Here is a 24957-nt window from a genome sequence, read left to right on the forward strand (position 1 = left end):
CTGACCAACCACAAGCGTTACCTGGCTGGTAACCACCCATACAATCAGATTGTGATTCAGACTACGAATGCCATGAATAGTGTATGTGTATATACATATATATATTATATATACACACACACACACATATACATAAATACAGTGCATCTGGAAAGTATTCACAGTGCATCACTTTTTCCACATTTTGTTATGTTACAGCCTTATTCCAAAATGGATTAAATTAATTTTTTTCCTCAGAATTCTACACATAACACCCCATAATGACAACGTGAAAAAGTTTGAGATTTTTGCAAATTTATTAAAAATAAAAAAACTGAGAAATCACATGTACATAAGTATTCACAGCCTTTGCTCAATACTTTGTCGATGCACCTTTGGCAGCAATTACAGCCTCAAGTCTTTTTCAATATGATGCCACAAGCTTGGCACACCTATCCTTGGCTAGTTTCACCCATTCCTCTTTGCAGCACCTCTCAAGCTCCATCAGGTTGGATGGGAAGTGTCGGTGCACAGCCATTTTAAGATCTCTCCAGAGATATTCAAATCGGATTCAAGTCTAGGCTTTGGCTGGGCCACTCAAGGACATTCACAGAGTTGTTCTGAAGGCACTCTTTTGATATCTTGGCTGTGTGCTTAGGGTCGTTGTACTGCTTAAAGATGAACCGTCGCCTCAGTCTGAGGTCAAGAGCGCTCTGGAGCATGTTTTCATCCAGGATGTCTCTGTACATTGCTGCAGTTATCTTTCCCTTTATCCTGAATAGTCTCCCAGTTCCTGCCGCTGAAAAACATCCCCACAGCATGATGCTGCCACCACCATGCTACACTGTAGGAATGGTATTGGCCTGGTGATGAGCGGCGCCTGGTTTCCTCCAAACGTGACGCCTGGCATTCACACCAAAGAGTTCAATCTTTGTCTCATCAGACCAGAGAATTTTGTTTCTCATGGTCCGAGAGTCCTTCAGGTGCCTTTTGGCAAACTCCAGGAGGGCTGCCATGTGCCTTTTACTAAGGAGTGGCTTCCGTCTGGCCACTCTACCATACAAGCCTGATTGGTGGATTGCTGCAGAGATGGTTGTCCTTCTGGAAGGTTCTCCCCTCTCCACAGAGGACCTCTGGAGCTCTGACAGAGTGACAATCTGGTTCTTGGTCTCCTCCCTGACTAAGGCCCTTCTCCCCCGATGGCTGGTCAGCTCTAGGAAGAGTCCTGGTGGTTTCGAACTTCTTCCACTTACAGATGATGGAGACCACTGTGCTCATTGGGACCTTCAAAGCAGCAGAAATTTTTCTGTAACCTTCCCCAGATTTGTGCCTCGAGACAATCCTGTCTCGTAGGTCTACAGAAAATTCCTTTGACTTTATGCTTGGTCTGTACTCTGACATGAACTGTCAACTGTGGGACCTTATATAGACAGGTGTGTGCCTTTCCAAATCATGTCCGATCAACTGAATTTACCACAGGTGGACTCCAATTAAGCTGCAGAAACATCTCAAGGAAAATCAGGGGAAACAGGATGCACCTGAGCTCAATTTTGAGCTTCATGGCAAAGACTGTGAATACTTATGTACATGTGCTTTCTCAATTTTTTTATTTTTAATAAATTTGAAAAATCCTCAAGTAAACTTTTTTCACATTGTCATTATAGGGTGTTGTGTGTAGAATTCTGAGGAAAAGATATATATATATATATTCATTCATCGAAGTGTTAACTACCCAAATCGCTACTCGTGAATCTAAGATGTTTAACAGGCATTCCCGGTATTAACTTGTGGATTTGCCTGCGAATATTTAGCAGCAGCGTGTCTATGAACTTGTGGAATCGCCTGCGAGTATTTAGTGACAGCGTCTCTATGAAGTTGTGGATTTTTCTGCGAGTATTTGGCGGCGGCATCACAAAGTTGTTTTCGTCTAGCTGCATCAGAAAATGTACCACGATGTCTGACACGCCTCCTTTTTACTGTTTTCTCACAGCTTGGATTGGTGCTGTCATAATCGGTTTGAGTTTCATGGTTTGTTTCAATTACAGTGGTGTGAAAAACTATTTGCCCCCTTCTTGATTTCTTATTCTTTTGCATGTTTGTCACACAAAATGTTTCTGATCATCAAACACATTTAACCATTAGTCAAATATAACACAAGTAAACACAAAATGCAGCTTTTAAAATGATGGTTTTTATTATTTACGGAGAAAAAATCCAAACCTACATGGCCCTGTGTGAAAAAATAATTGCCCCCTGAACCTAATAACTGGTTAGGCCACCCTTAGCAGCAATAACTGCAATAAAGCGTTTGCGATAACTTGCAATGAGTCTTTTACACGCTCTGGAGGAATTTTGGCCCACTCATCTTTGCGGAATTGTTGTAATTCAGCTTTATTTGAGGGTTTTCTAGCATGAACCGCTTTTTTAAGGTCATGCCATAGCATCTCTATTGGATTCAGGTCAGGACTTTTTTTTTTCATTTTGTTTTTCTTCAGCCATTCAGAGGTGGATTTGCTGGTGTGTTTTGGGTCATTGTCCTGTTGCAGCACCCAAGATCGCTTCAGCTTGAGTTGCCGAACAGATGGCCGGACATTCTCCTTCAGGATTTTTTGGTAGACAGTAGAATTCATGGTTCCATCTATCACAGCAAGCCTTCCAGGTCCTGAAGCAGCAAAACAACCCCAGACCATCACACTACCACCACCATATTTTACTGTTGGTATGATGTTCTTTTTCTGAAATGCTGTGTTCCTTTTACGCCAGATGTAACGGGACATTTGCCTTCCAAAAAGTTCAACTTTTGTCTCATTAGTCCACAAGGTATTTTCCCAAAAGTCTTGGCAATCATGGAGATGTTTCTTAGCAAAATTGAGACAAGCCCTAATGTTCTTTTAGCTTAACAGTGGTTTGCGTCTTGGAAATCTGCCATGTAGGCCGTTTTTGCCCAGTCTCTTACTTATGGTGAAGTCGTGAACACTGACTTTAATTGAGGCAAGTGAGGCCTGCAGTTCTTTAGACGTTGTCCTGGGGTCTTTTGTGACCTCTCGAATGAGTCGTCTCTGCGCTCTTGGGGTAATTTTGGTCGGCCGGACACTCCTGGGAAGGTTCACCACTGTTCCATGTTTTTGTCATTTGTGGATAATGGCTCTCACTGTGGTTCGCTGGAGTCCCAAAGCTTTAGAAACGGCTTTATAACCTTTACCAGACTGATAGATCTCAATTACTTCTGTTCTCATTTGTTCCTGAATTTCTTTGGATCTTGGCATGATGTCTAGCTTTTTAGGTGCTTTTGGTCTACTTCTCTGTGTCAGGCAGCTCCTATTTAAGTGATTTCTTGATTGAAACAGGTGTGGCAGTAATCAGGCCTGGGGTGGCTACGGACATTGAACTCAGGTGTGATACACCACAGTTAGGTTATTTTTTAACAAGGGGGCAATTACTTTTTCACACAGGGCCATGTAGGTTTGGATTTTTTTTCTCCCTAAATAATAAAAATCATCATTTAAAAACTGCATTTTGTGTTTACTTTTGTTATATTTGACTAATGGTTAAATGTGTTTGATGATCAGAAACATTTTGTGTGACAAACATGCAAAAGAATAAGAAATCAGGAAGGGGGCAAATAGTTTTTCACACCACTGTATGTTACTATTTGTAGGACTTGTGTTGAAGTGACATTCGGCATCTGTCAAGCGTTGTAAGCATATAACCGGCTTCATCGATAACTTCTAATCCAGCATTTGAGAGTTTAAACATTCATAAACATCAAAGTCTCCACTACTGAAATTGTCACCTGTGAATCTAAGATGTTTAAGAGGCATTGGCGGTTGTCCAAAGGTGTAAAATATTTGGCCATTTCAGTACACTTGAAAGCGACAACTGAACAATTCAGCGGCCGCCATCAACTCGCATGCAGAAGCATAGGTGAAGGGCTTAAGCATTTCACTCTTATAGTGCCCCTGTGTAGTATAATTATCTCCTGTACTGTCATCAGTCCACACCTTGAACTTGTCCCAGTCATTCAATACATAAGACACAATGTTCCTCCGGATATCAAGATTGAGCACGATATGGCCGTGCAATATGTAACACAGAGAATGTAAAAGGCAAGCAGCATCTCCGGGCATGGAAACCACTCGGTAAGTGACAGTTCTTTGATCGATGGTGATCACCTCGATAGACATCTCACTACCCAAATCGCTACTCGTGAATCTAAGATGTTTAACATGCATTTCCAGTATTAACTTGTGGATTTGCCTGCGAATATTTAGCGGCAGCGTCTCTATGAACTTGTGGATTTGCCGGAGAGTATCTAGCGACAGCATGTCTATTAACTTGTGGACATTTGTGCGAGTATTTAGCGACAGCATCTCTATGAACTTGTGGATTTGCCTGCGAGTATTTAGCGACAGCGTGTCTATTAACATGTGGATTATTCTGCGAGTATTTGGCAGCAGCATCACAAAGTTGTTTTCATCTAGCTGCATCAGAAAATGTACCACGATGTCTGACACGCCTCCTTTTTACTGTTTTCTCACAGCTTGGATTGCTGCTGACGGACGGCCTCATATGGGCAGGAAGTCAATTACATGGGAGGTGTGGGGATGGGGGATGCAATATAGGCAGGCAGCCAACTATGTGGGAGGCGTGGTGATGGGGGACGCAACTCTGCCTCACATGGCGACCGAGCTGCAGGCTATGGACGTATATATGTACACAAGTAGGATTCAGTTATGACCGTTAAAATTCCGAAATTAAACCTGCTTAGCTTTTGTAATTAACCTGTAAGGAATGATCCTGCCAAATTTCAGCCTTCTACCTACACGGGAAGTTGGAGAATTAGTGATGAGTCAGTCAGTCAGTGAGGTCTTTGCCTTTTATTAGTATAGATTACTGTCATACATGTGTGCCTCGGAGGCAACTTCAGGACTTGTCAACTTGCAATTCCACATCGAGGCAAATGGTAGCGCTGTCCTGTAATGCTTCTGCTCTCCTTCCCTCAGCAGATCCAGAAACCATCTTGAAACCACTTTTGATTCCAGGGCTCCTGGACCCACTTCTTCCACCTCACTGATTACACAAACAGCACCACCCCCTTCTTTCTCCAGTCAAATAACAGACATGTGTCTGGAAAGAAGTTTCTCCCAACACAAGTTAAATTCACATTTATTATTTTGTGAATTAATATATGGGATTTGCGTAAAGGTTTCCCAAACCTTTATCATTCTGCTGTGTTTCATTTACTCACTCTCTCTCCCTCCCACTCTCTCTCTCTGTAGAGAGATTTCAGTCATTTCCCAACCCACTATATCCCAACACAGGGTTACGGGGGTCTTCTGGAGCCAATCCCAGCCAACACAAGGTGCAAAGCAGGAACAAATCCGGGCAGGGGCCAGCCCACCACAGGGCACACACGCCCATCCACCAATCACACACTAGGGACAATTTAGGATCGCCACTGCACCTAACCTGCATGTCTTTGGACTGTGGGAGATAACTGGAACATCCGGAGGAAACCCATGCAGACACAGGGAGAACATTCAAACTCCACGCAGGGAGGACCCGGGAAGCAAGCCCGGGTCTCCTTACTATGAGGCAGCAGTGCTACCATTGTGTCACCGTGCTATCCTGTACATTTTATTTATTATATATATACACACATACATACACACACACACACACACACACTCTCTAATATATATATTTATATACAAATTAGTACAAACTCATTTTTAAATACACGTATCTTCCATTTTATTCATGTATTAAATTTAGTAAATCTAATTTGAGTAACCTTAAGTAACTGCCTCTGAACAAAAATGGCTAAATTTTAAACAATTTAAAAAATATATTTAATTATATTAAAAACTCTCAGAGAAGATTTAATTGGGAAAACACATAAAAAAAACATATAAAATAGAAATTAAACCCCACCACGAAATGGCCTGGCCTCTACAGGTTAAGTTCCTTGTCTAATAGAGTGGGTGTCATGTCATGAAGCATCAAGTACACCAATAGTACTCTTTATGAAAGGCTTTAAGATTTGGTTTAGATGAATTCATGTTTTTGTGCTTTCTAAAACCTCCTTTACCCAGGTAAGAAATATTATAGTGGCTTCTTAAGTTGTAGGATCTTTAAAAATTGATTCATTCATTTTTCTCAAGAAGAATTGGTGTACAGTGATTCCTCGCTATATCGCGCTTCAACTTTCGCAGCTTCACTCCATCACGGATTTTATATGTAAGCATATCTAAATATATATCACAGATTTTTCACTGGTTCGCGGATTTCTGCGGACAATGAGTCTTTTAATTTATGGTACATGCTTCCTCAGTTGGTTTGTCCAGTTGATTTCATACAAGGGATGCTATTGGCAGAGAGCTGAGAAGCTACCCAATCACAGCACACATTACATATTAAATAAAACTCCTCAATGATATACAATATGCTTCCTGCATGGTGCTTCTCATACTTAAAAGCCCAAACGGCACCTATTGATTTTTGATTGTTTGCTTTTCTCTCTCTGTCTCTCTCTCTTCGACATTCTCCGCTTCTGACTCGCACTCCTTTGAAGAGGAAGATATGTTTGCATTCCTTTAATTGTGAGACGGAACTGTCATGGAACACAGTTTAAACGTTTGAAAAAGAGACACGTTTGTTTGCAGTGTTTTAAAGTCCCTGTCTCTACAACCTCCTGTGTTTCTTTGCAAATATGTGACCCAAGCGTGACAATATAAAAATAACAATAGAAACGTATGTTTTTTACTTCGCGGATGTTCACCTTTCGTGTGGGGTTCTGGAACACAACCCCCGTGATCGAGGAGGGATCACTGTAATGCTTTATTGTCAGACTGTTCAAATCATTCTTTTTTTGATAATACAGAAAATTCAAAACATGACAACACAATCATAACTAGCACTATAAAGCACAATTGTTTTCAACCAGTCAAAATGGGTGCATGTCACTTCTGTTCTCAGATCACTCCAGTGGCTCCTCTTAGTAGAACACATCAAGATCAACTTTCTAATTGCTAATTGTTTTAATTCTAGGTTCTTTCTGTAGTTAAGGTAAGGTTTACTAAAAAAAACTGAAGTCATGTTAACTGGCACTAAGGCTCAGCTTAAGAAAATGCACTCCTTTTCAATTTGCTCATGGAGATGATATCATCAGATCTTTTTGTTCTGCAAGTAATCTTAGTGTCACTTTTGATTCCTCCTCTTTTTAAAATAAATAACAATAAGAAACTTTCTTTCTTCCAACTTTGCATGTTCACTCATTCCTTTTTTTCTGAGGCTGATGAATATGTCCATGCTTTTATTATATCAACTGCGTCAAATACTGTAGCTCACTACTAGCTGGTGGTCCTTCTGATCTTTTATCATAGATAAAGTTGGTTCAAACCTCTGCTGTGAGAGGTTTTACAGAGAACCACAACAGCAAGTACATAACACCCATCTTTCTCTGCCATGGCTCCCTGTGTCTCTTAGGACTCAATATAAAATTTTAATTCTAAGCTATAAAGCTTTAAATGGCATTATACTGGACTACATCAGTTACCTGCTTCATCACTATTTTCCTGTTCCCCTACTAAGGTCCACCGATTCCACTGACTGAAACTAACCTGCGCTCTATGGGTGACAGAGCCTTTAGCTCTGTAGTGCCCAAACTTTGGTATGACCTCCCTAAATTAATAAAGTTCAGCCAAATCGATTAATTCTTTTGAAAGACAACTCAAAGGTCATTTGTTCAAGAAGGCATTAAACTTACCCTGACATTCTAATCCTTTCTCTCAGTTTACCCTCTTTGTCCGGCTGCTCAGGATGACTTGCATTTGTAGCACAAAATTTGTTTTTTTATTCAGGGTTTTCTTGTAATATCGGTATTTTATTTCTGGTTCATTCTCTCGATTTCTGTTTCAAAGTGTTATGTTACCTGTATTTATCTTTACTGAGTGTTTTATGCAGATACTGTATTATTTTATATCTAATGTTACATATTTGACCTTTTTATCTGCTTTATTTCCCTGAAGATCACTTGAATTTCTGTGAAGTGAGATGCGCCAGCCTCAGAAATCTCAGACACCACCATGCAAAACACAAGTCCCAGGTTCAAATAAGTAATTTAGTAACAAGAATACCTTCACAATGGCTCTCAATCACACAATTTCTCTATTAAATCTCCCTTTTCTCTCCTCCACATGTCCAGGTGAGCTTTGTCCTCTTTCCACCCGACATGGACTCCCTGGATGTGGTTGAGCGGTTTCTTTTATCTCAGACCCAGGAGTACTTCCGGTGCAAGGGCATAGCCCAATGGAAGTACTTCTGGGTCAACATGGAAGTCTCATAAAGAAGGGATGAGGAACCCAACAAGGCTGTTCTATGGACCTACAATATCCAGATTGCCTTACGTGTATCATCACCCAAGGAAATTGTCTCCTATTGTCTAAGCCTAAGTCTTGCCGGGATCAGTCCCCCGTCCTTCCATCATACTGCCTTACCATTCAGGTATCATTCCTGAGTCAAGCCCAGCTGGGGTGACAGTGTACCTACTGTCGTGTTGGTATCTTCCACCCGTCTACTAGTTGAGACACCCTGTTTCTTGTAGCTGGTCTCCTGTCCAGTTAAGGCATCATGCTCCAAGCTGGACCAGGATGCCCATCAATGTGCGCTGTCCATTACAAGTGCTTTGACCATGGAAAAGGTACTATATAATTAAAAATGTATTATTATTGTTAGCATTACTATTAGCATTAATGGATGCACACTTATAACGTCTTGAGCATTTTTCCCTTTTTTCTGTCAATTTTCATAACCTAATCTTGTAGTGCTTGTTTCAAAAGAAATCCCTAAACAAAGTTGGCTCTATTATGTTGACTTTCAGTGGCCACTAGAGGAGAATCCATGCAACGCAATCACAAATGAGTTTTAAAGGTCACTCACTGCAAGAGCAACTTTGAGTGTGAGAATGTGAAGAGGGGCAATGGTTTATAACAGTGGTTCCCAACCTTTATGCCCTGCACTCCTACAAAATGTTTTTACTCGTGTTTGCAACCCCTACAAATGTAATATCACATTTAAAGATTAATCAAATTTTTAATTTCTAATGACAGTCAAATTTCTTATTTTTGAACCACAAAGTGGACCACTTACAGTACTTAGGATGAAAAAATTTAACTCAAAAAAATAAGCTTTAAAATTTACATATAAAATGCATAAAATTAAAATATAAACCAAGCAATTTAACATTATAAATCTCAATCATCTTGTAAATGTGTACCCCGTGAAGCTTAGACAGTGGATTGATGATCTGGGGGTTGGGGTACCCTGCAAAGCATCAAGTGCCACAAGGAAATGACACACGATCAACGGTCAAGACGTTTAGGGGATTGGAGACCCCATGAAGCAATGGGTGCAAGCACCCTGCTAACCAATAAAACACAGTTTATAAGCGGTCTCCCGATAACACCTACACTGCAGTTCAAAAAAGATGCGCTGCACAGTTAAAAATGTTGTGCTACTTTTCCAGGACTGCCAGCATGAGAGATGAGCAGCAGGTTTTACATTCAATCAGTCCCCCTTATCCCAAAAAATGTCAAACAAACATTGAAATCACTGACATTTCACATCAGGGCTTGCACAAACATCAATACTAAACCTCTCCTTTCTTTACTGATCATTACAATGGCCAAATTCCACTCTCTTAGAAAAAAAAGTTATTTGCCTTTACGAACACTCCGCTTAAAGCAAGAAACCTACAAGAACAAGCATTTCTGTGGCTCATTCACAGGTGATAATTGCATGTGCAATGCTTGATTAGTTTCATATCACAGGACAGGAGGACTAACTAATAAATGACCTACAAATGATGGAACACTATAAAGTCAGCCATTCATTGCACCACCTTCCTCTTTGTCGCACCCCCTGAAATACCATCTTGCATCCCCTGGGGGTTTGGGTACCCCAGGTTGGGATTCCCCGGTTTTGTAGAAAGAAAAAAGAAAGAAAGCATATTTTGTTATTATTTTGAAATTACTAACTAGGCAGGTGGCACGGTGGTACAGTGGTAGCACTGCTGCCTCGCAGTAATGAGACCTGGGTTTGCTTCCCTGGTCCTCCCTGCGTGGAGTTTGCATGTTCTCCCCATGTCTGCGTGGGTTTCCTCCCACAGTCCAAAGACAAGCAGGTTAGGTGCATTGGTGATCTAAAATTGTCCCTAGTGTGGGTGTGTGTGTGCCCTGCAGTGGGCTGGCACCCTGCCCAGGATTTGTTCCTGCCTTGCACTCCTGTGTTGGCTGGGATTGGCTCCAGCAGACCCCCGTGACCCTGTGTTAGGATATAGCAGGTTGGAGAATGACTGACTAACTAGGCAAGTTAGTTATGAGGATTACCTTACAATATGGACTTAAATAGGGAGTTCCTGAATGTGTAACTGACATAGTTACCAGGGATTGACATGCCCTCGAATTATGAACAATGGTGTAACCAGATTTGGAAAAAAAAATATTTGGTACTGTGATTTGTGAACCTAATTTTGTTTGCCATACATACATTCTTTTTAGTTGAAGCAAATATAATTCTTTCAGAGAGGATCCTTATGTGATTAGAGCAGATGCAATGTTCATGGATTTTGAAAGAATGTACTACACTGGGGTCTTAGAGAGCCTAATCCATACATGGTATTGGGCACAAAATAGCTCACTGAATATGCTAAAAGATGTCTCAAGCCAAAAGCCCCATTGACAAGATGTGACGTCAACTCTGTGCCAAGAACCATACTTCCGCTCCTACCAAAAGATGGAAGTGCAGTCATCAAAAACCCAACTGAAGAACTACTGCTACATGCATTTTTTCAGTAGTTTCCCTTCAGCTGTATTTGTATGTATGATTATACTGCAATGAATATTAGAAGCGAAAGCTGCATTTTAAAGCAACCTGAATATATTTATTTCTTTGGTATTTTATTTCTCTTGTCTTAATATTAACACTTTGGTTACTAATCAACAAAACACATATCCATTTTAAAGGCATGGTTTTTCATTACGTGGTTAGGATGAGCCAGAGCCTACACCAACAACTTTCTGGTCTTGCATTTTCAAAATGTTTGTGGAATATTTTACTGTTTGTTTTGTACAATTTTGAGTATTTTTTCTTTTTTGTTTGTTTTGGTGTTCACAATATCATAAGTGTCTACTGTAGGTGTATGTTTTGTCATGATATAGTTGGATGAATTAAATGTTTTACAGCATGACAATGTTTTTTTTTTTTTGTTTTTTTTTCTAGCTACCCACCTAGACCATTACAGCATGCCAGGAGTTTCGATTAGAATCATATTTGTACATTTGATCAGACAACAGTGAGAGGGGGTCCCTTGGAGTTCAAAGAGAGATGCCGGTGTGCAGCAATAAATGAAAAAGAGCCAGCACACAGTAGTGCTGCGTATCGGCCCACTTCAAGTCTTACCCCTTACCATCAAAAAAGGCTACTGTTCAATTGATTGAAGTTAATGAAAGATATATTTTGCCTTTGTGTGATTTTTATTCTTGTCTACTTAAGATTCCATAGAAAGGAAATCCCATGTTTTCTTGTGTGAACATGGCTACTGTCGCATGAGGCTGGGGTGGAGCTCAGCCGGGACGCCCAGGAGGACCGGAGGAGGGCTTGTACCTCCTCCAGACCGTGAGGGGGCAACCGCCCTGGTTGTATTGGGCGCCACGGGTAGAGGGCTTGGAAGCCCAACCCTGTAGAGGCCCATGGCCACCGCCAGGCGGCGCCCCGGTGCCTGAAGAAACCTGGAGCCCAGCACTTCCGCCACACCAGGAAGTGTTGCGGGGGAAGAAGACAGGGGACACCCGGAGGGCTTCCGAGTGCGCAGCAAGCACTTCCGCCACACTGGGGCGTGTCTGCGGAGGAATGCCGGGAAGCAGCTGGAGCCCATGCGGGTTCCTATATAAGGGGCCAGAAAGGCATTTAGACTGTGAGGCCTGGACTTTGGGGGATCGGTGCTGGAGGCACTGGGACGTGCACTGAACTTGGTTGTAAATATAATCATTGTAAATAAACGTGTGTTGGGTGCAAAAACGATGTCCGTCAATCTGTGTCCGGGTCAAGTTCCACACTACATTAAAATAAGAGGCATAATCATGATGTCTTTAACCATGTAAAGATTTTAGCTAATGTCTAAAACTGATTAACAGTTATATACTATGGACTCCGAGGTAGTTAATATTAACTAAGATAAAAATGCGTTCACTAGACTATGGACTCCGAGGTAGTTAATATTAACTAAGATAAAAATGCGTTCAGCTAAGTGAATAACTGAGAGCCTACAGATATTTAAAGGAGGAAGAAGTACTGGTACTGTAAATGAGGAATAATGGCTCTAGGCAGCCTACGACTTGGCAATAAGGGTAAGGTACAAATTAGACATTTTTCTAATCAGCACAGGCCGACACCACAAAAATGTGCACCACAGGAAATAGAAAATTTTTAACAGAAATACTTAAAGTTTAATGATTCGTTATTAGAGACATTGACCTCAGGACTAGTACACCATGTTCAAATTATGTAAATCATTTTTTTTCTCTGATTTTCCTAAATACGTTAGTTGATGCAAGTGGCAGTCAGCATCATTTTTGACTCATCAACCATTACAATTTGAATGTTACTGAGCAAACCTCCTAAAACGGTATGTTTTTCAAAAATAAAAAAACTTAAAATGCACTGTTCCAAATTATTACGCACAACAGAGTTTCAAAACATTTTATAGGTTGTAAAGAACTTAAAATGGTCATTTGTTGAATATGCAGCATTAGGAGGTCATATTTACTGAAATCAAAAGCTTTTTCAATCAAAAACATCTTAACAGGTCAAGTTACATATTAACATAGGACCATTTATTTGATAGCAGCTTCACAATTCTTGTATCCATTGAACTTGAGTTTTTGGAGAGTTTCTGTTTGAATTTCTTTGCAGGATGTCAGAATAGCCTCCCAAAGCTGCTGTTTGGATGCAAACTGCCTCCTGCCCTCATAGATCTTTTGCTTGAGGATGCTCCAAAGGTTCTCAATAGGACTGAGGTCAGGGGAGGATGGGGGCCACACCATGAGCATCTCTCCTTTTATGCTGAAAGCGGCCAATGATGCAGAGGTATTCCTTGCAGTATGAGATAGTGCATTGTCATGCATGAAGATGATTTTGTTATGGAAAGCATGGTGGTTCTTTTTGTACCATGGGAAAAAGTGGTCAGTCAGAAACTCCACATATTTTTCAGAGGACATTTTCACACCTTTAGGGACCCTACAGGGGCTGACCAGCTCTATCCCCAGGATTCTGGCCCAAAACATGACTCCGCCACCTCCTTGCTGACATCGCAGCCTTGTTGGGACATGGTGGCCATCCACCAACCATCCACCACTCCATCCATGTGGACCATCCAGGGTTACACGGCACGCATCTGTAAACAAGACGGTTTGAAAATTAATCTTCATGTAGTTCTGGGCCCACTGCAGCCGTTTCTGTTTGTGAGCATTGGTTAGGGGTGGCCGAATAGAAGGTTTATGCATAACTGCAGTCCTCTGGAGGATCCTGCTCTTTGATGTTCGCGGGACTCCAGAGGCACCAGCAGCTTCAAATACCTGTTTGCTGCTTTGTAATGGTATTTTAGCAGCTGCTCTCTTAATCCGATGTATTCTTCTGGCAGAAACCTTCCTCATTTTGCCTTTATCTGCACGAACCTGTTTGTGCTCTGAGTCAGCCACAAATCTTAACAGTACTATGATCACACTTAAGTTTTCGTAAAATATCTAAGGTTTTCATACCTTGTCCAAGGCATTAAACTATTTCACGCTTTTTGGCAGCAGAGAGATCCTTGTTCTTTCCCATATTGTTTGAAAATGGTGGTCTGCTTAATAATGTGGAACATCCTTCTTTAGTAGTTTTTCCTTTAATTGGGCTCACCTGGCAAACTAATTATCACAGGTGTCCAAGATTGATTTCAGTGATGAAAAGAGCCCCGAGACACAATACCATCCATGAGTTTAATTGAAAAACAAAATATTTAAATCTTTATGACACTTAAATACAATTTGCATAATAATTTGGAACGTGGTATACTATGCTATACCATAACAGCAAATACAGAGCCAAAAATCAACAGTAAATACTAAGTTTATATACAGTTGACTTCATGTTCCTTTAATTTTCTTTTACCTTGATAAGTGGTCTGAGAGAATTGTGTCGATAAATTCATACATGCATTGATGCTCAGTGGAGTAATCCAAAAAAATCTGGAAAGACTTTGTGTAACTGCTTTCACTGCCCAGCAAACACTTCAAAGGTGATGCCATCACTGCCTTTCTGAAATAGAATTAAACATTAGTCAAGATTGTATAGAGTAAACTATTGGTAGTGACTTCCCCTGCATAACTTGGCAATTCATTATCTGAAAGACACATAGTACCTATCAAAGTTCACCTAATACACTTCAAAGGAACTTGACCTAAAAGAGGTGACTTACCTTAAATGATGGTTAACTAAAGAATAAAATGCAAGATCATACCTCAGTTAAACACAATTTAGGGCACTGAAAATAGTTAAACTAAAATGATTGCGAAAGAAGCACTGATTAAAACAGAGTTTCTAATGAAATCATTTATTATGGTCTTTTAGCAAAGTGGCATTGGAGTTAGTTCTGACTCTTCATAGATCTACCACCCTGCATTTCAATTCCTATGTCTGGGCTTTCTCCCTCTGTCGCTGTTTGCTTTTCTCACACATCCCAAGACATATATGTTGGATCAATTCACAATTTTATGTTGGGTCTATGTGAATGTTGATGTGAATGGGAGTGATCAACAGGCACCCTGTCCAGACTTGGGTCATGTCTTTTGTCTTACTGTAAGTTGCCAGTATAAGATATGGAACTGCACAGCCCTCAGCTGGATCAAGCACTTTATGGTGTGATGATCTTAGTGCAACCATTGACACTGTAAATCATAATAGTCCTCTGCCTCACTTTTCATCAGTTCTAGCACAGTTGTATCATTGTTAAAATTTTTATCCATCTTGAAACAAAGTATTTTGTTAAAATTTGTAAATGTAAATCTTGTTTACATTCTGGGATCTGTTCTCTTCTTTTTCTAATATGTGCTCCCCTTAAGACAAATTATTATTTCATTGTATGCAGAAGACACTCAGATTTAACTTTATATCAAGTCCACCACTGACCTGACACCCCAATGTTTGCTTTAATACATTTCAGATTTACATATCTGGCTGGATGCTCATTTCAATTTTGAGAAGTTTAAGTAATTGTTAATTGCCTCCATCCTGATTGCCTCTAAGATTCCAGACTTCAGCTTTAAAATTTATGCATATTGACTCAATTATTAGAAGTTGTACGTAATTTAGTTGCCCTTTTTGACTAATTACTTAACTTTGGGTCTCATATAAGCTTAATTGTCAAAAATGCTTATTGCCACCTCTGCAATATCACTGTTTTTATCCATTACTTAATAGGAGAGATGCTGAAATACTTGTGCATACCTTATTACTTCTTGCTTCCACTATTGCAAATTTTTACTGGTCTTAATGTTAAAACAATCACTACACTGCAATATATCCAGAACTCAGCTGCTAGAGTACTCACACACACACCAAGTGTACAGAAAACATCACTCCTGTCCTTCACCATCTGCATGGTTTACTGGTTTCTTTATGTATCAAGTACATATTATCTAGTTTTTACATATCTTGTCCACCTCCTTCATAAATATAGTCCTCCACATTCTCTTAGGTCCTCTGGTACTGGGCTCTTAATGATCTTGCAGATCACACATTTTTCTTGAGGTGACTGATCATTCAGTCATGCTCCCCCCACCAACATGGAACTTCTTACCTCAACATTTGTCCAACTGCTCTTCACTTTCTTCAGTCTTAAATTTTTAACCTCTGTACAATGTGTTTCTATATTTTTGTTCCGTTTACTTGTTCTTTTTTTGTTATTATAATTTGCTTCTGGTTTCTTAGGTTTTTAAATGTTGTGGTAAGTGTTCTTGGTTTTGAGAAAGTGCTGTATAAATAAAAATAATACCCATTAATTTATTTTCCACTGCTTATCCAAAACCGGGTCATGGGGGTAACAGTCTCAGCAGGGACATCCTTTTCCCAAGCCACACTTGCCAACTCTGACTGTGGGACACCAAGGAGTTCGTTCCCAGGCCATCTGGGAGGTATAATCCTCTCAGTGATCTCCTGCCATCTGGCTGTTCCTGTAAAACCTCTGCAGGGAGCAGTCCAGGGGGCATCCATTTTAGATACCCGAACCACCTCAATTGGCTCCTCTTGATGTGGAGGATCAAAGGCTCTACTCCAAGCCTCTTCCAGATGTCTGTGCCTCTCACCCAATCGCTAAGAGAGCCAACTAAGATTACTATTATTACTTTCATTATTATGTTATTTGTTTTAACATGTTATACAAGAAAAGCAAAAAGTAAGAAAGAATAAATTTAAAGTTCACTGTCAGTCAACACAATACATTTCGGACCTTTTGAGCACAGATAATGCAGTTAAAAATATTGACATATTGTGTTCAATATAAGTTGCGCTTTCTTTGAATAAATACACAAACTATGCTATTACAATTAAAGCCCCCACCTCCACAAGTTTCCTACAATGTTTTGAACCCTGGTACTGAAAAAACAGGATGATTTTTACTTTTGAATAAACTGTATTCTTAACTATGGAAAATGTGTTTATTTGAATTTTAAAACACTATTATTAAATTTATTTTATAACAAAACAATCAAACACATCCTCACTTCTATATGAGAAAACAGTGCAATTATAAACACAACCAATGTAAGATTTCAAACAGTTAAAATCCATCAATCATAATATTAAATACTTGAAACTTCTCCCTTTGCCAGTATGGAGCGTCATGCATCAGCCAGCACCTGTAGCCCCGAGAAGACGCCCAATTACAGCATATGAAGTGGAAAGAGAAGGCCCCACCCCTTGAGGCATCATTCTTCGACCCAAACTTGCAGCAGGACAGAGCTCCCAACCCGACCTGCTCTAAATCTGAACTACTTTGTAAAGGTGCAGCCTACTATGGTTTAAAGTGACAGTCGTGGAAAGGCAACATTTGTTTGTTTATGTGGTGCTAACAAGCACAGGTTTTCTACAGTTATAAAATTAAATAGGGTGGTCCAGTTGGCTACCCCATTATTCACTTGGACTTTTCTGATTTACTCAGGTGAGTAGAAGAGCGATTTGATATGAAAAAGATCATCATATTATAGCTTCTCATATTGATAAAAACACTAGAACTTAAACAGAAACACAGGCAGCAGCAGCATGTTAAATAATAACATGGAAAGCTGTCCCACCATTACGTAACACCCATCTTATCCTGGTGGAGGATGCTTACATTTCATGTGTTGTTGAGCTCCACTATTTTTTTTTTCTGATCCAGAATGTTATCATAAACAGCAAAGTGAGCATAACATTACTCATACACAAACCACCACAAAGCATTGTGAATGGCTCAACGAAATGTCTTTATATTTCAAGAGATGAGTTTGAAGTTTGTTTTCTTTTAAGTGGAGATCAGTTTATAAATACTAAATGACATGCAGATGCGTGTAAAACTTATGTCTGAAAACACTTCCAAACAGGATCTAAATTCCTTTCTCCTTGTATTAATACCATGAATTTAACTGGAAGTGAAGTGAAACGTTTCACAATTTTATTTTTTTTGCAAAGCAAACACTAAGTTTCTCTGCAAATTCCACTTTATACACATTGTTTTGCTTATCATTAATGTGAAGCAAGTCACCTATTGCATGTCTGCATAAGGATGCAAATGATCATGTGGAAACCTCCCCAAGCACAACCATTTTCCCTCCCCAACCTAAATAACACAGTTCACCTCCATTTTAATTCATCAGGTATTTCGGTGATATATCACCTACTGTAGCTCGGTCTTGCTATCATATCTCACTATCAGTGATATATCACCTACTGTAGATGCGTCTTTTCCAGGTTCCCAAAACCGAGAAGCTACTGTGTTGGCAAGGTATGATCTATCATATGTGTAACAAAAGAAATTCCTCAGTCCAATAAAGTTCTTTTTTTTTTTTTTTTATTAATTTTATTACAATCAAAACATAGCAATCACATTTTTAAAAAAAAAAAAAAAAAAAATTATGCTAAGAACAGATCGATCCCCACCCTTGAGAGAGAGAGCAAGCCAAACGGTGTAAAATTTAAGGCTTTTAAAAAATACCTAAATCAACAAATTCTCTGTGCTTTATAAACTTATTTCAAAATATTACTGATTAGATCCTGCCATGTTTTGAAAAAGTCTGCACAGATCCTCTAACTGAGTATTTGATTTTTTCCAATTTTAAATAATATAACACATCAGTTTCCCACTGACTTAAAAGAGGAGAGTTTGGGTTCTTCCAGTTTATCAGAATAAGTCTGCGTGCCAAAAGTGTAGTGAATGCAATCACAATTTGTTTGTCTTTCTCCACTTTAAGACCCTCTGGAAGAACCCCAAACACAGCTGTTAATGGGTTAGGAGGGATTGTGAGTCCAAGACTGTCTGAGAGGTAATTAAAAATTTTTGTCCAGAATAATGTTAATTTGGTGCAGGCCCAGAACATGTGACCTAGTGAGGCTGGAGCTAATTTGCAGCGTTCACAGGTTGGATCATGTCCTGGAAACATTTTGGAGAGTTTTAGTCGAGACAGATGTGCTCGATATATAATTTTGAGCTGTATAATTGTATGCTTTGCACAAATGGAGCTCGAGTGAATTCTCTGCATTGCTACTTTCCACTCCTTTTCTGATATATTAATTGAGAGATCATTTTCCCAGTGTCCTCTTGGATCTTTGAAAGGAAGGGATTGTAAAAGGATTTTATATATTGTAGAGATGGAGTCTAACTCCTTGAAATTGAGCAATAAATTTTCCAGCGTGGATGAGGGTGCAAGATGAGGAAAATCTGGAAGGTTCTGTTTAACAAAGTTCCTGATTTGAAGATAGTAAAAGAAATTTGTAGCTGGAATGTTAAATTTGGAATGTAATTGTTCATAGGATGCAAAGACGTTGTCTATATAAAGATCCCTAAGCAAGTTAATTCCAAATTTTTCCAGATATTAAAAACTGCACATGTTTGTGAGGGTTGAAAGAGGTGGTTCTTTTGCAGGGTGCCACAGAAAGAAGCTTCTCCGTCTTAAAATGCTTTCTACATTGGTTCCAGATTCTAAGTGAGTGGAGCACAATTGGGTTATTAGTGTATTGCCGATAACGTGTGTTTATTGGTGCACAAAGCAAGGAATACAAAGAAGTACTGCAGGATTTTACTTCTATTGCGGTCCATGCCTGTGTATGTTCTTCTATTTGTGTCCAGGTTCTTATCGACTGTATATTTGCCGCCAGTAATAAAACTGGAAGTTAGGTAGAGCCATGCCGCCTTCTACCTTTTGTCTTTGTAGAGTCGCTCTTTTGATGCGTGGATGTTTAGAATTCCAAATAAATGAGGTTATTGTTGAATCTAATTGCTTAAAAAATGATTTATTAATGTATATTGGTATGTTTTGAAATAAAAAAAGGAGCTTAGGAAGAATATTCATCTTAACAGTGTTAATTCTTCCAGCTAGTGTGAGATGAAGGGTTGACCATCTATGCAAGTTTAATTTTTTCCATGCAGACGATAAATTTTGTTGATAAAGAGCTTTATGTTTACTTGTGATGTTTACCCGAGGTATTTAAACTGTTCTGCAATGATAAAAGGAAGGGTGTCTAATCTAATATTATATGCTTGCGAATTCACCGGAAAGAGTACACTTTTATTCAGATTAATTCTGAGACCAGAGAGCTTTTGAAATTCTGTGAGTGCTGCTAAGACTGCAGGCACAGAATTTTCTGGGTCCGATATATACAGTACCATGTCATCTGCATATAATGAGATTTTCTGTTCCAGTCCTTCTCTGCTAATCCCCTTTATCTGATCGGTATTTCGACAATGTATTGCCAGTGGTTCAATGGCAATTGCAAACAGCAGTGGTGACAAAGGGCATCCTTGTCTTGTGCCACGTTCTAGTTTAAAGTAGTCTGAGCAAATGTAATTGATGCAAACTGAAGCTTCTGGGTTAAATAATAATAAAGTTCATTTTTAAAGAAGTTAAGTGAAGATTTGAAAAAGAACAAAATCACAAAAAAAAAAAAAAATCAAGAAAACGTTATTATACATGCAGAATAAAAGGCAAAAAGGGAAAAAAGTTTTCTCCTCTGTTTCATTACAATCTTAGCTTTTCATGTTAAACTTCAATTACTTTCACTACTTAAAGATTGTGGCAAATCTGCATAGGCTTCACTTCAGTACGGTTTGCATGTTCAGTACGGTTTGAATCAGTTTGTCCTCCTTGGCTTACCACCTGCAAGGCAGATCATAGACTGAACTTGCCTCTAGTCAGAATGACAAGAAGTAATCAGAATATTCCACCGACAATTTAGATTGTCGGGGATATAATCTTGCATTGACTATGCACCAATATATACACACACACAAACATTTTAACATAACTAGGAATATACTTCTATCACTTTAACATAAAATAACTAATAAATAGCTCTCACATTTACATCTTCTTCAGTAAACGTACTTCTGTGAATAGAAGCACCATGTCAAGTTTGTCTCTATCCATTGAATCATAGCTACCACCTCTCAAGTAAACACAAAGATTTTGTTATCAAGTCAACCTTCAAATTAAGGCATTTCTAAGTTTATCATTAAAAAACCAGTGTGAAAGACAGAGCTGTAGGTCTCTTGTATTCTAGTATTATCCATGTATAGACCTCCTAAATATAACGCGTCTTTTTTTGAGGAATTCTCTGACTTAATGTCAATTTTAATTACTTACTATGACACACTCCTAATAGTTGGCGACTAATTTTCATATAGATAATCAGTGTGATCTAAAAGTAAAAGAATTTATGAACCTCCTGGATTCTTTTGATTTGAGACAGCTCGTTAATCAGCCTACACATAAAGCAGGTCATACGTTAGACTTAGTGATTACTAAAGGACTGAAAGTTGATATAAAACAGATCATTGATATTGGTCTATCAGACCATTTTCTTCTACTTTTTAATATAGAAATAATGATAAAAAACACTCATGAGAAGCATATTGTTAAAAAACGCTTCTTTGACTCGGCAGCAGCTTTAAAACTTACAAACATTCTAAGCAATCAGTCCGTTTATAGTGCCAACTATAATAGCGAGGATAATGTAAATAGTAAGGTGGAAAGATTTAATACTAAAGTGAGAGCTGCTGTTGACAGAGTTGCACCTGAAAAGACAGTGAAAAAATCTTCTAGCATTGTTATACCATGGAAGACCCAAAGAGTGTCTGATTTAAAGAGAACATGCCACAGAGCTGAGCGTCAATGGAGGAAGACTAAACTTACTATCCACCATGAAATATTAAAAGTCAAAATAACAGAATACAATAACACTGTCCGTCTTGAGAGACGCTGTTATTTCTCCAAGATTATAAATAACAATGCTAGTAATCCCAGAGTCTTATTTTCTACAATTGATCGCCTACTAAACCCAGGTAACTCAAAGGAATGCCTCCAAAGTTCTTCCAGTAAAACCTGTGAGGCTATCGCTGTATTTTTCAATCAAAAAATTAATGATATTAGAAATAACATAGTATATCCCTCCAACACTAAGGATCCTCCTAAACCCCAGCATTCTGTTATAAACAAATTAAACTCTTTCACTAGGATAGATTTACCTGATTTACAAAAAATAATCTCTCAATTAAAATCCTCCACCTGCGTCCTTGATCCAATACCAACAAGGTTTTTCAAAGAAGTATCAGGCGTGCTAATTGATAATGTTCTGGACATAGTAAATTCGTCATTAGATACGGGGGTCTTCCCAGACTGTCTTAAGACTGCTGTAGTTAAACCCCTTCTTAAGAAACATAATCTTGACCCCTCGGCTCTTGAAAATTTTAGACCCATCTCTAACCTGCCTTTCTTAAGTAAAGTTCTAGAGAAGGCAGTCATTATGCATTTAAATGACCACCTTAATAAACATGCTATTTTTGATAAATTTCAGTCGGGTTTTAGAACAAATCACAGCACAGAAACTGCACTCGTTAAAGTAGTAAATGAGTTGCAAGTGAATGCAGACAGAGGCCATTTATCTGTTCTCATCCTCTTAGATCTGAGTGCTGCATTTGACACCATTGATCATAATATTCTTAGAAATCGCCTTAGTCAATGGGTGGGCCTCTCTGGCAGGTCTTAAATTGGTTTGAATCCTACCTGACAGGAGAAAATTTTTGTTAGTTGTGGGAATTACAACTCGAAGACACATGATATCCAATATGGTGTTCCACAAGGCTCTATCCTGGGTCTGCTGTTATTCTCAATCTACATGCTTCCGTTAGGTCAGATTATCTCAGGGCACAACGTAAGATACCACAGATATGCTGATGACACACAGCTGTACTTATCAATAGCACCTGATGACCCTGATTCTCTTGATTCACTAACACAATGTCTGACTTGTATCTCAGAATGGATGAATAGTAACTTTCTCAAGTTAAATAAAGAGAAAACTGAAATCTTAGTGATTAGCAATAATGGATACAATGAGGCTATTAGAAATAAACTGGATACATTAGGATTAAAAGTCAAGACGGAGGTAAAAAGCTTAGGGGTAATTGTTGACTGTAATCTGAATTTTAAATCACATATTAATCAGATCACTAGGACAGCATTTTTTCACTTAAGAAACATAAGTAAAGTTAGACCTCTTATATCACTGAAAGATGCTGAGAAATTAGTTCACGCGTTTGTTTTCAGTCGACTAGATTACTGTAACGCACTCCTCTCAGGACTACCCAAAAAAGACAAATCGTTTGCAACTAGGAAAAGAAAATCCGAACACATTTCTCCAGTTTTAATGTCACTACACTGGTTACCTGTGTCATTCAGGATTGACTTTAAAATTCTGCTTATGGTTTATAAAGCCTTAAATAAATAATCTCGCCCCATCGTATATATTGGAATGTCTGACACCTTATATTCCAAATCGTAACCTTAGATCCTCAAATGAGTGTCTCCTTAGAATGCCAAGAACAAAATTTAAAAGAAGTGGTGAGGCGGCCTTCTGCTGCTATGCACCTAAAATCTGGAATAGCCAGCCAATAGGAATTTGCCAGGCTAGTACAGTAGAGAAATTTAAAACACTGCTGAAAACACATTACTTTAACATGGCCTTTCTATAACTTCAATTTAACTTTATCCTGATACTCTATATGTTCAATTCATCATAATAACTATTCATGGTGGCTCTAAAATCCGTACTGACCCCTACTCTCTTTTCTGTTTCTTTTTCCGGTTTCTTTGTGGTGGTGGCCTGCACCACCTCCACCTACTCAAAGCTTCATGATGCTCCAACAATGATGGATGGATTAAAAGGCAGAACTCTACGTGACCATCTTCATCAAGCCCTTCCGTGAGAACCCTAAATCCAAAGAGGACTGTTTCATTTATGTTAGGTAGAATGCCCAGAGGGGACTGGGCGGTCTCATGGTCTGGAATCCCTACAGATTTTATTTTTTCTCCAGCCGTCTGGAGTTTTTTTTTTTTCTGTCCCCCCTGGCCATTGAACCTTACTCTTATTCGATGTTAATTAATGTTGATTTATTTTGTTTTCTTATTGTGTCTTCTATTTTTCTATTCTTTATTATGTAAAGCACTTTGAGCTACATTTTTTTTGTATGAAAATGTGCTATATAAATAAATGTTGTTGTTTCATAAGTAACAGGGCTCCAAGCCCTGGCTTGAATTTAGGGCAACTCTAATTATTTGAGGAATCATGTAAGTTAGGACAATTCACAACCAAAAATAAAAGGCAAATTGTAATAAGGTTTACTTAATTATGTATGAATAGAAACTGAAGTGCTGCATAAATGATAATTACATAATTTATATTTATAAGCCGTTTGCTGTGTTTAACGGCCTGAAGACTTCAGTGCCACAAATCGTGTTCGCCCACTTATTTGCAAGTCAGTCCTTCAGCAATTTGAGAAGAAAAAAAGGCATTTTAGAAACTATTTTGAGATGGTACAATCACATTTTTTGCAGATGTTTCACTAGCTTTTGGCTATTACTGTATAATAAGAAGCAACCAACATGATTATTTTACCCATATGGCTAGTACTTTCAGGCTCTTGAAATCAATACACTGGGCCAATCCTGCTATACAATGCGATTTTCTTCTTTTCATCTCCAGTTTTATGTCCTTTAGTTTCCCAGTTTGCCCTCATATTTCTTTATTATTCTTTTTGTGTGGTATTTACTTTATAGCCCTGCCGGGATGTGCAGTTACTTCTGCTGGACCAGAATATGTCTCTGTGCTCAGTCTGGAGGAAAACAAATCAATATTTTATTGCCACATGCTTGGAACACTCCAAGACCTGCTCTTATACTGCTTCTGATAAAAGCAACACTTTGACATTACCTTTTTGACCTACTTTTACATGAAAATATTAATATAGTATGCTTGTAGTTGCTATGTCAATAAACAATTAAATCATAGGTTTAAGTCAAAAATATTTGATTGTTCTCAATTGAGCTAAAAAGAGTGTGTGTCAAAACCTGAACAAACACATTCAACTAGTCGCACAGCAGTGGTCCAACCTGCACTTAGTATTACGATTCTAGCTTTGGATAAAATCAAGCACAGCTATAGGTGCAGCAGCCAGGAGTTGAACAAGTACAAATGGTGATTCAGTTGCCTTCTGTCTATAGCCTGAATGACCTAACTCTGGATTGCCTGCATTTCCTCCTTGTACTCTAGTTTTCTTCAATAGACCATGGAAATGAAGTTAGGCTGACCTGTAAAAGTAAACTAGCTCAGTGTTACCTTGTGTTACATGCATGT

The 24957-nt window shown here is 38.8% G+C and overlaps 1 protein-coding gene across 3 annotated transcripts in view; it reads right to left on the minus strand.

Annotated features, from left to right (window-relative positions):
* hnmt (histamine N-methyltransferase) overlaps nucleotides 1–24957 on the minus strand; it is an 80308-nt gene that overhangs the window by 49897 nt on the left and 5454 nt on the right. Inside the window, exon 2 of one of the 3 annotated variants that reach the window (XM_039757377.1) lies at nucleotides 14188–14330. In XM_039757377.1, coding sequence (XP_039613311.1) covers nucleotides 14188–14324 — 137 coding nt within the window. In that variant the 5' untranslated portion in view covers nucleotides 14325–14330. Of the gene's footprint in view, nucleotides 1–14187; nucleotides 14335–24957 lie in introns of those variants that run through there. The other 2 variants (XM_039757376.1, XM_039757378.1) reach the window with 2 other exon arrangements.

The sequence above is a fragment of the Polypterus senegalus genome, chromosome 6 (assembly GCF_016835505.1).
Source record: "Polypterus senegalus isolate Bchr_013 chromosome 6, ASM1683550v1, whole genome shotgun sequence".
In the NCBI taxonomy this organism is placed as follows: domain Eukaryota; kingdom Metazoa; phylum Chordata; class Cladistia; order Polypteriformes; family Polypteridae; genus Polypterus; species Polypterus senegalus.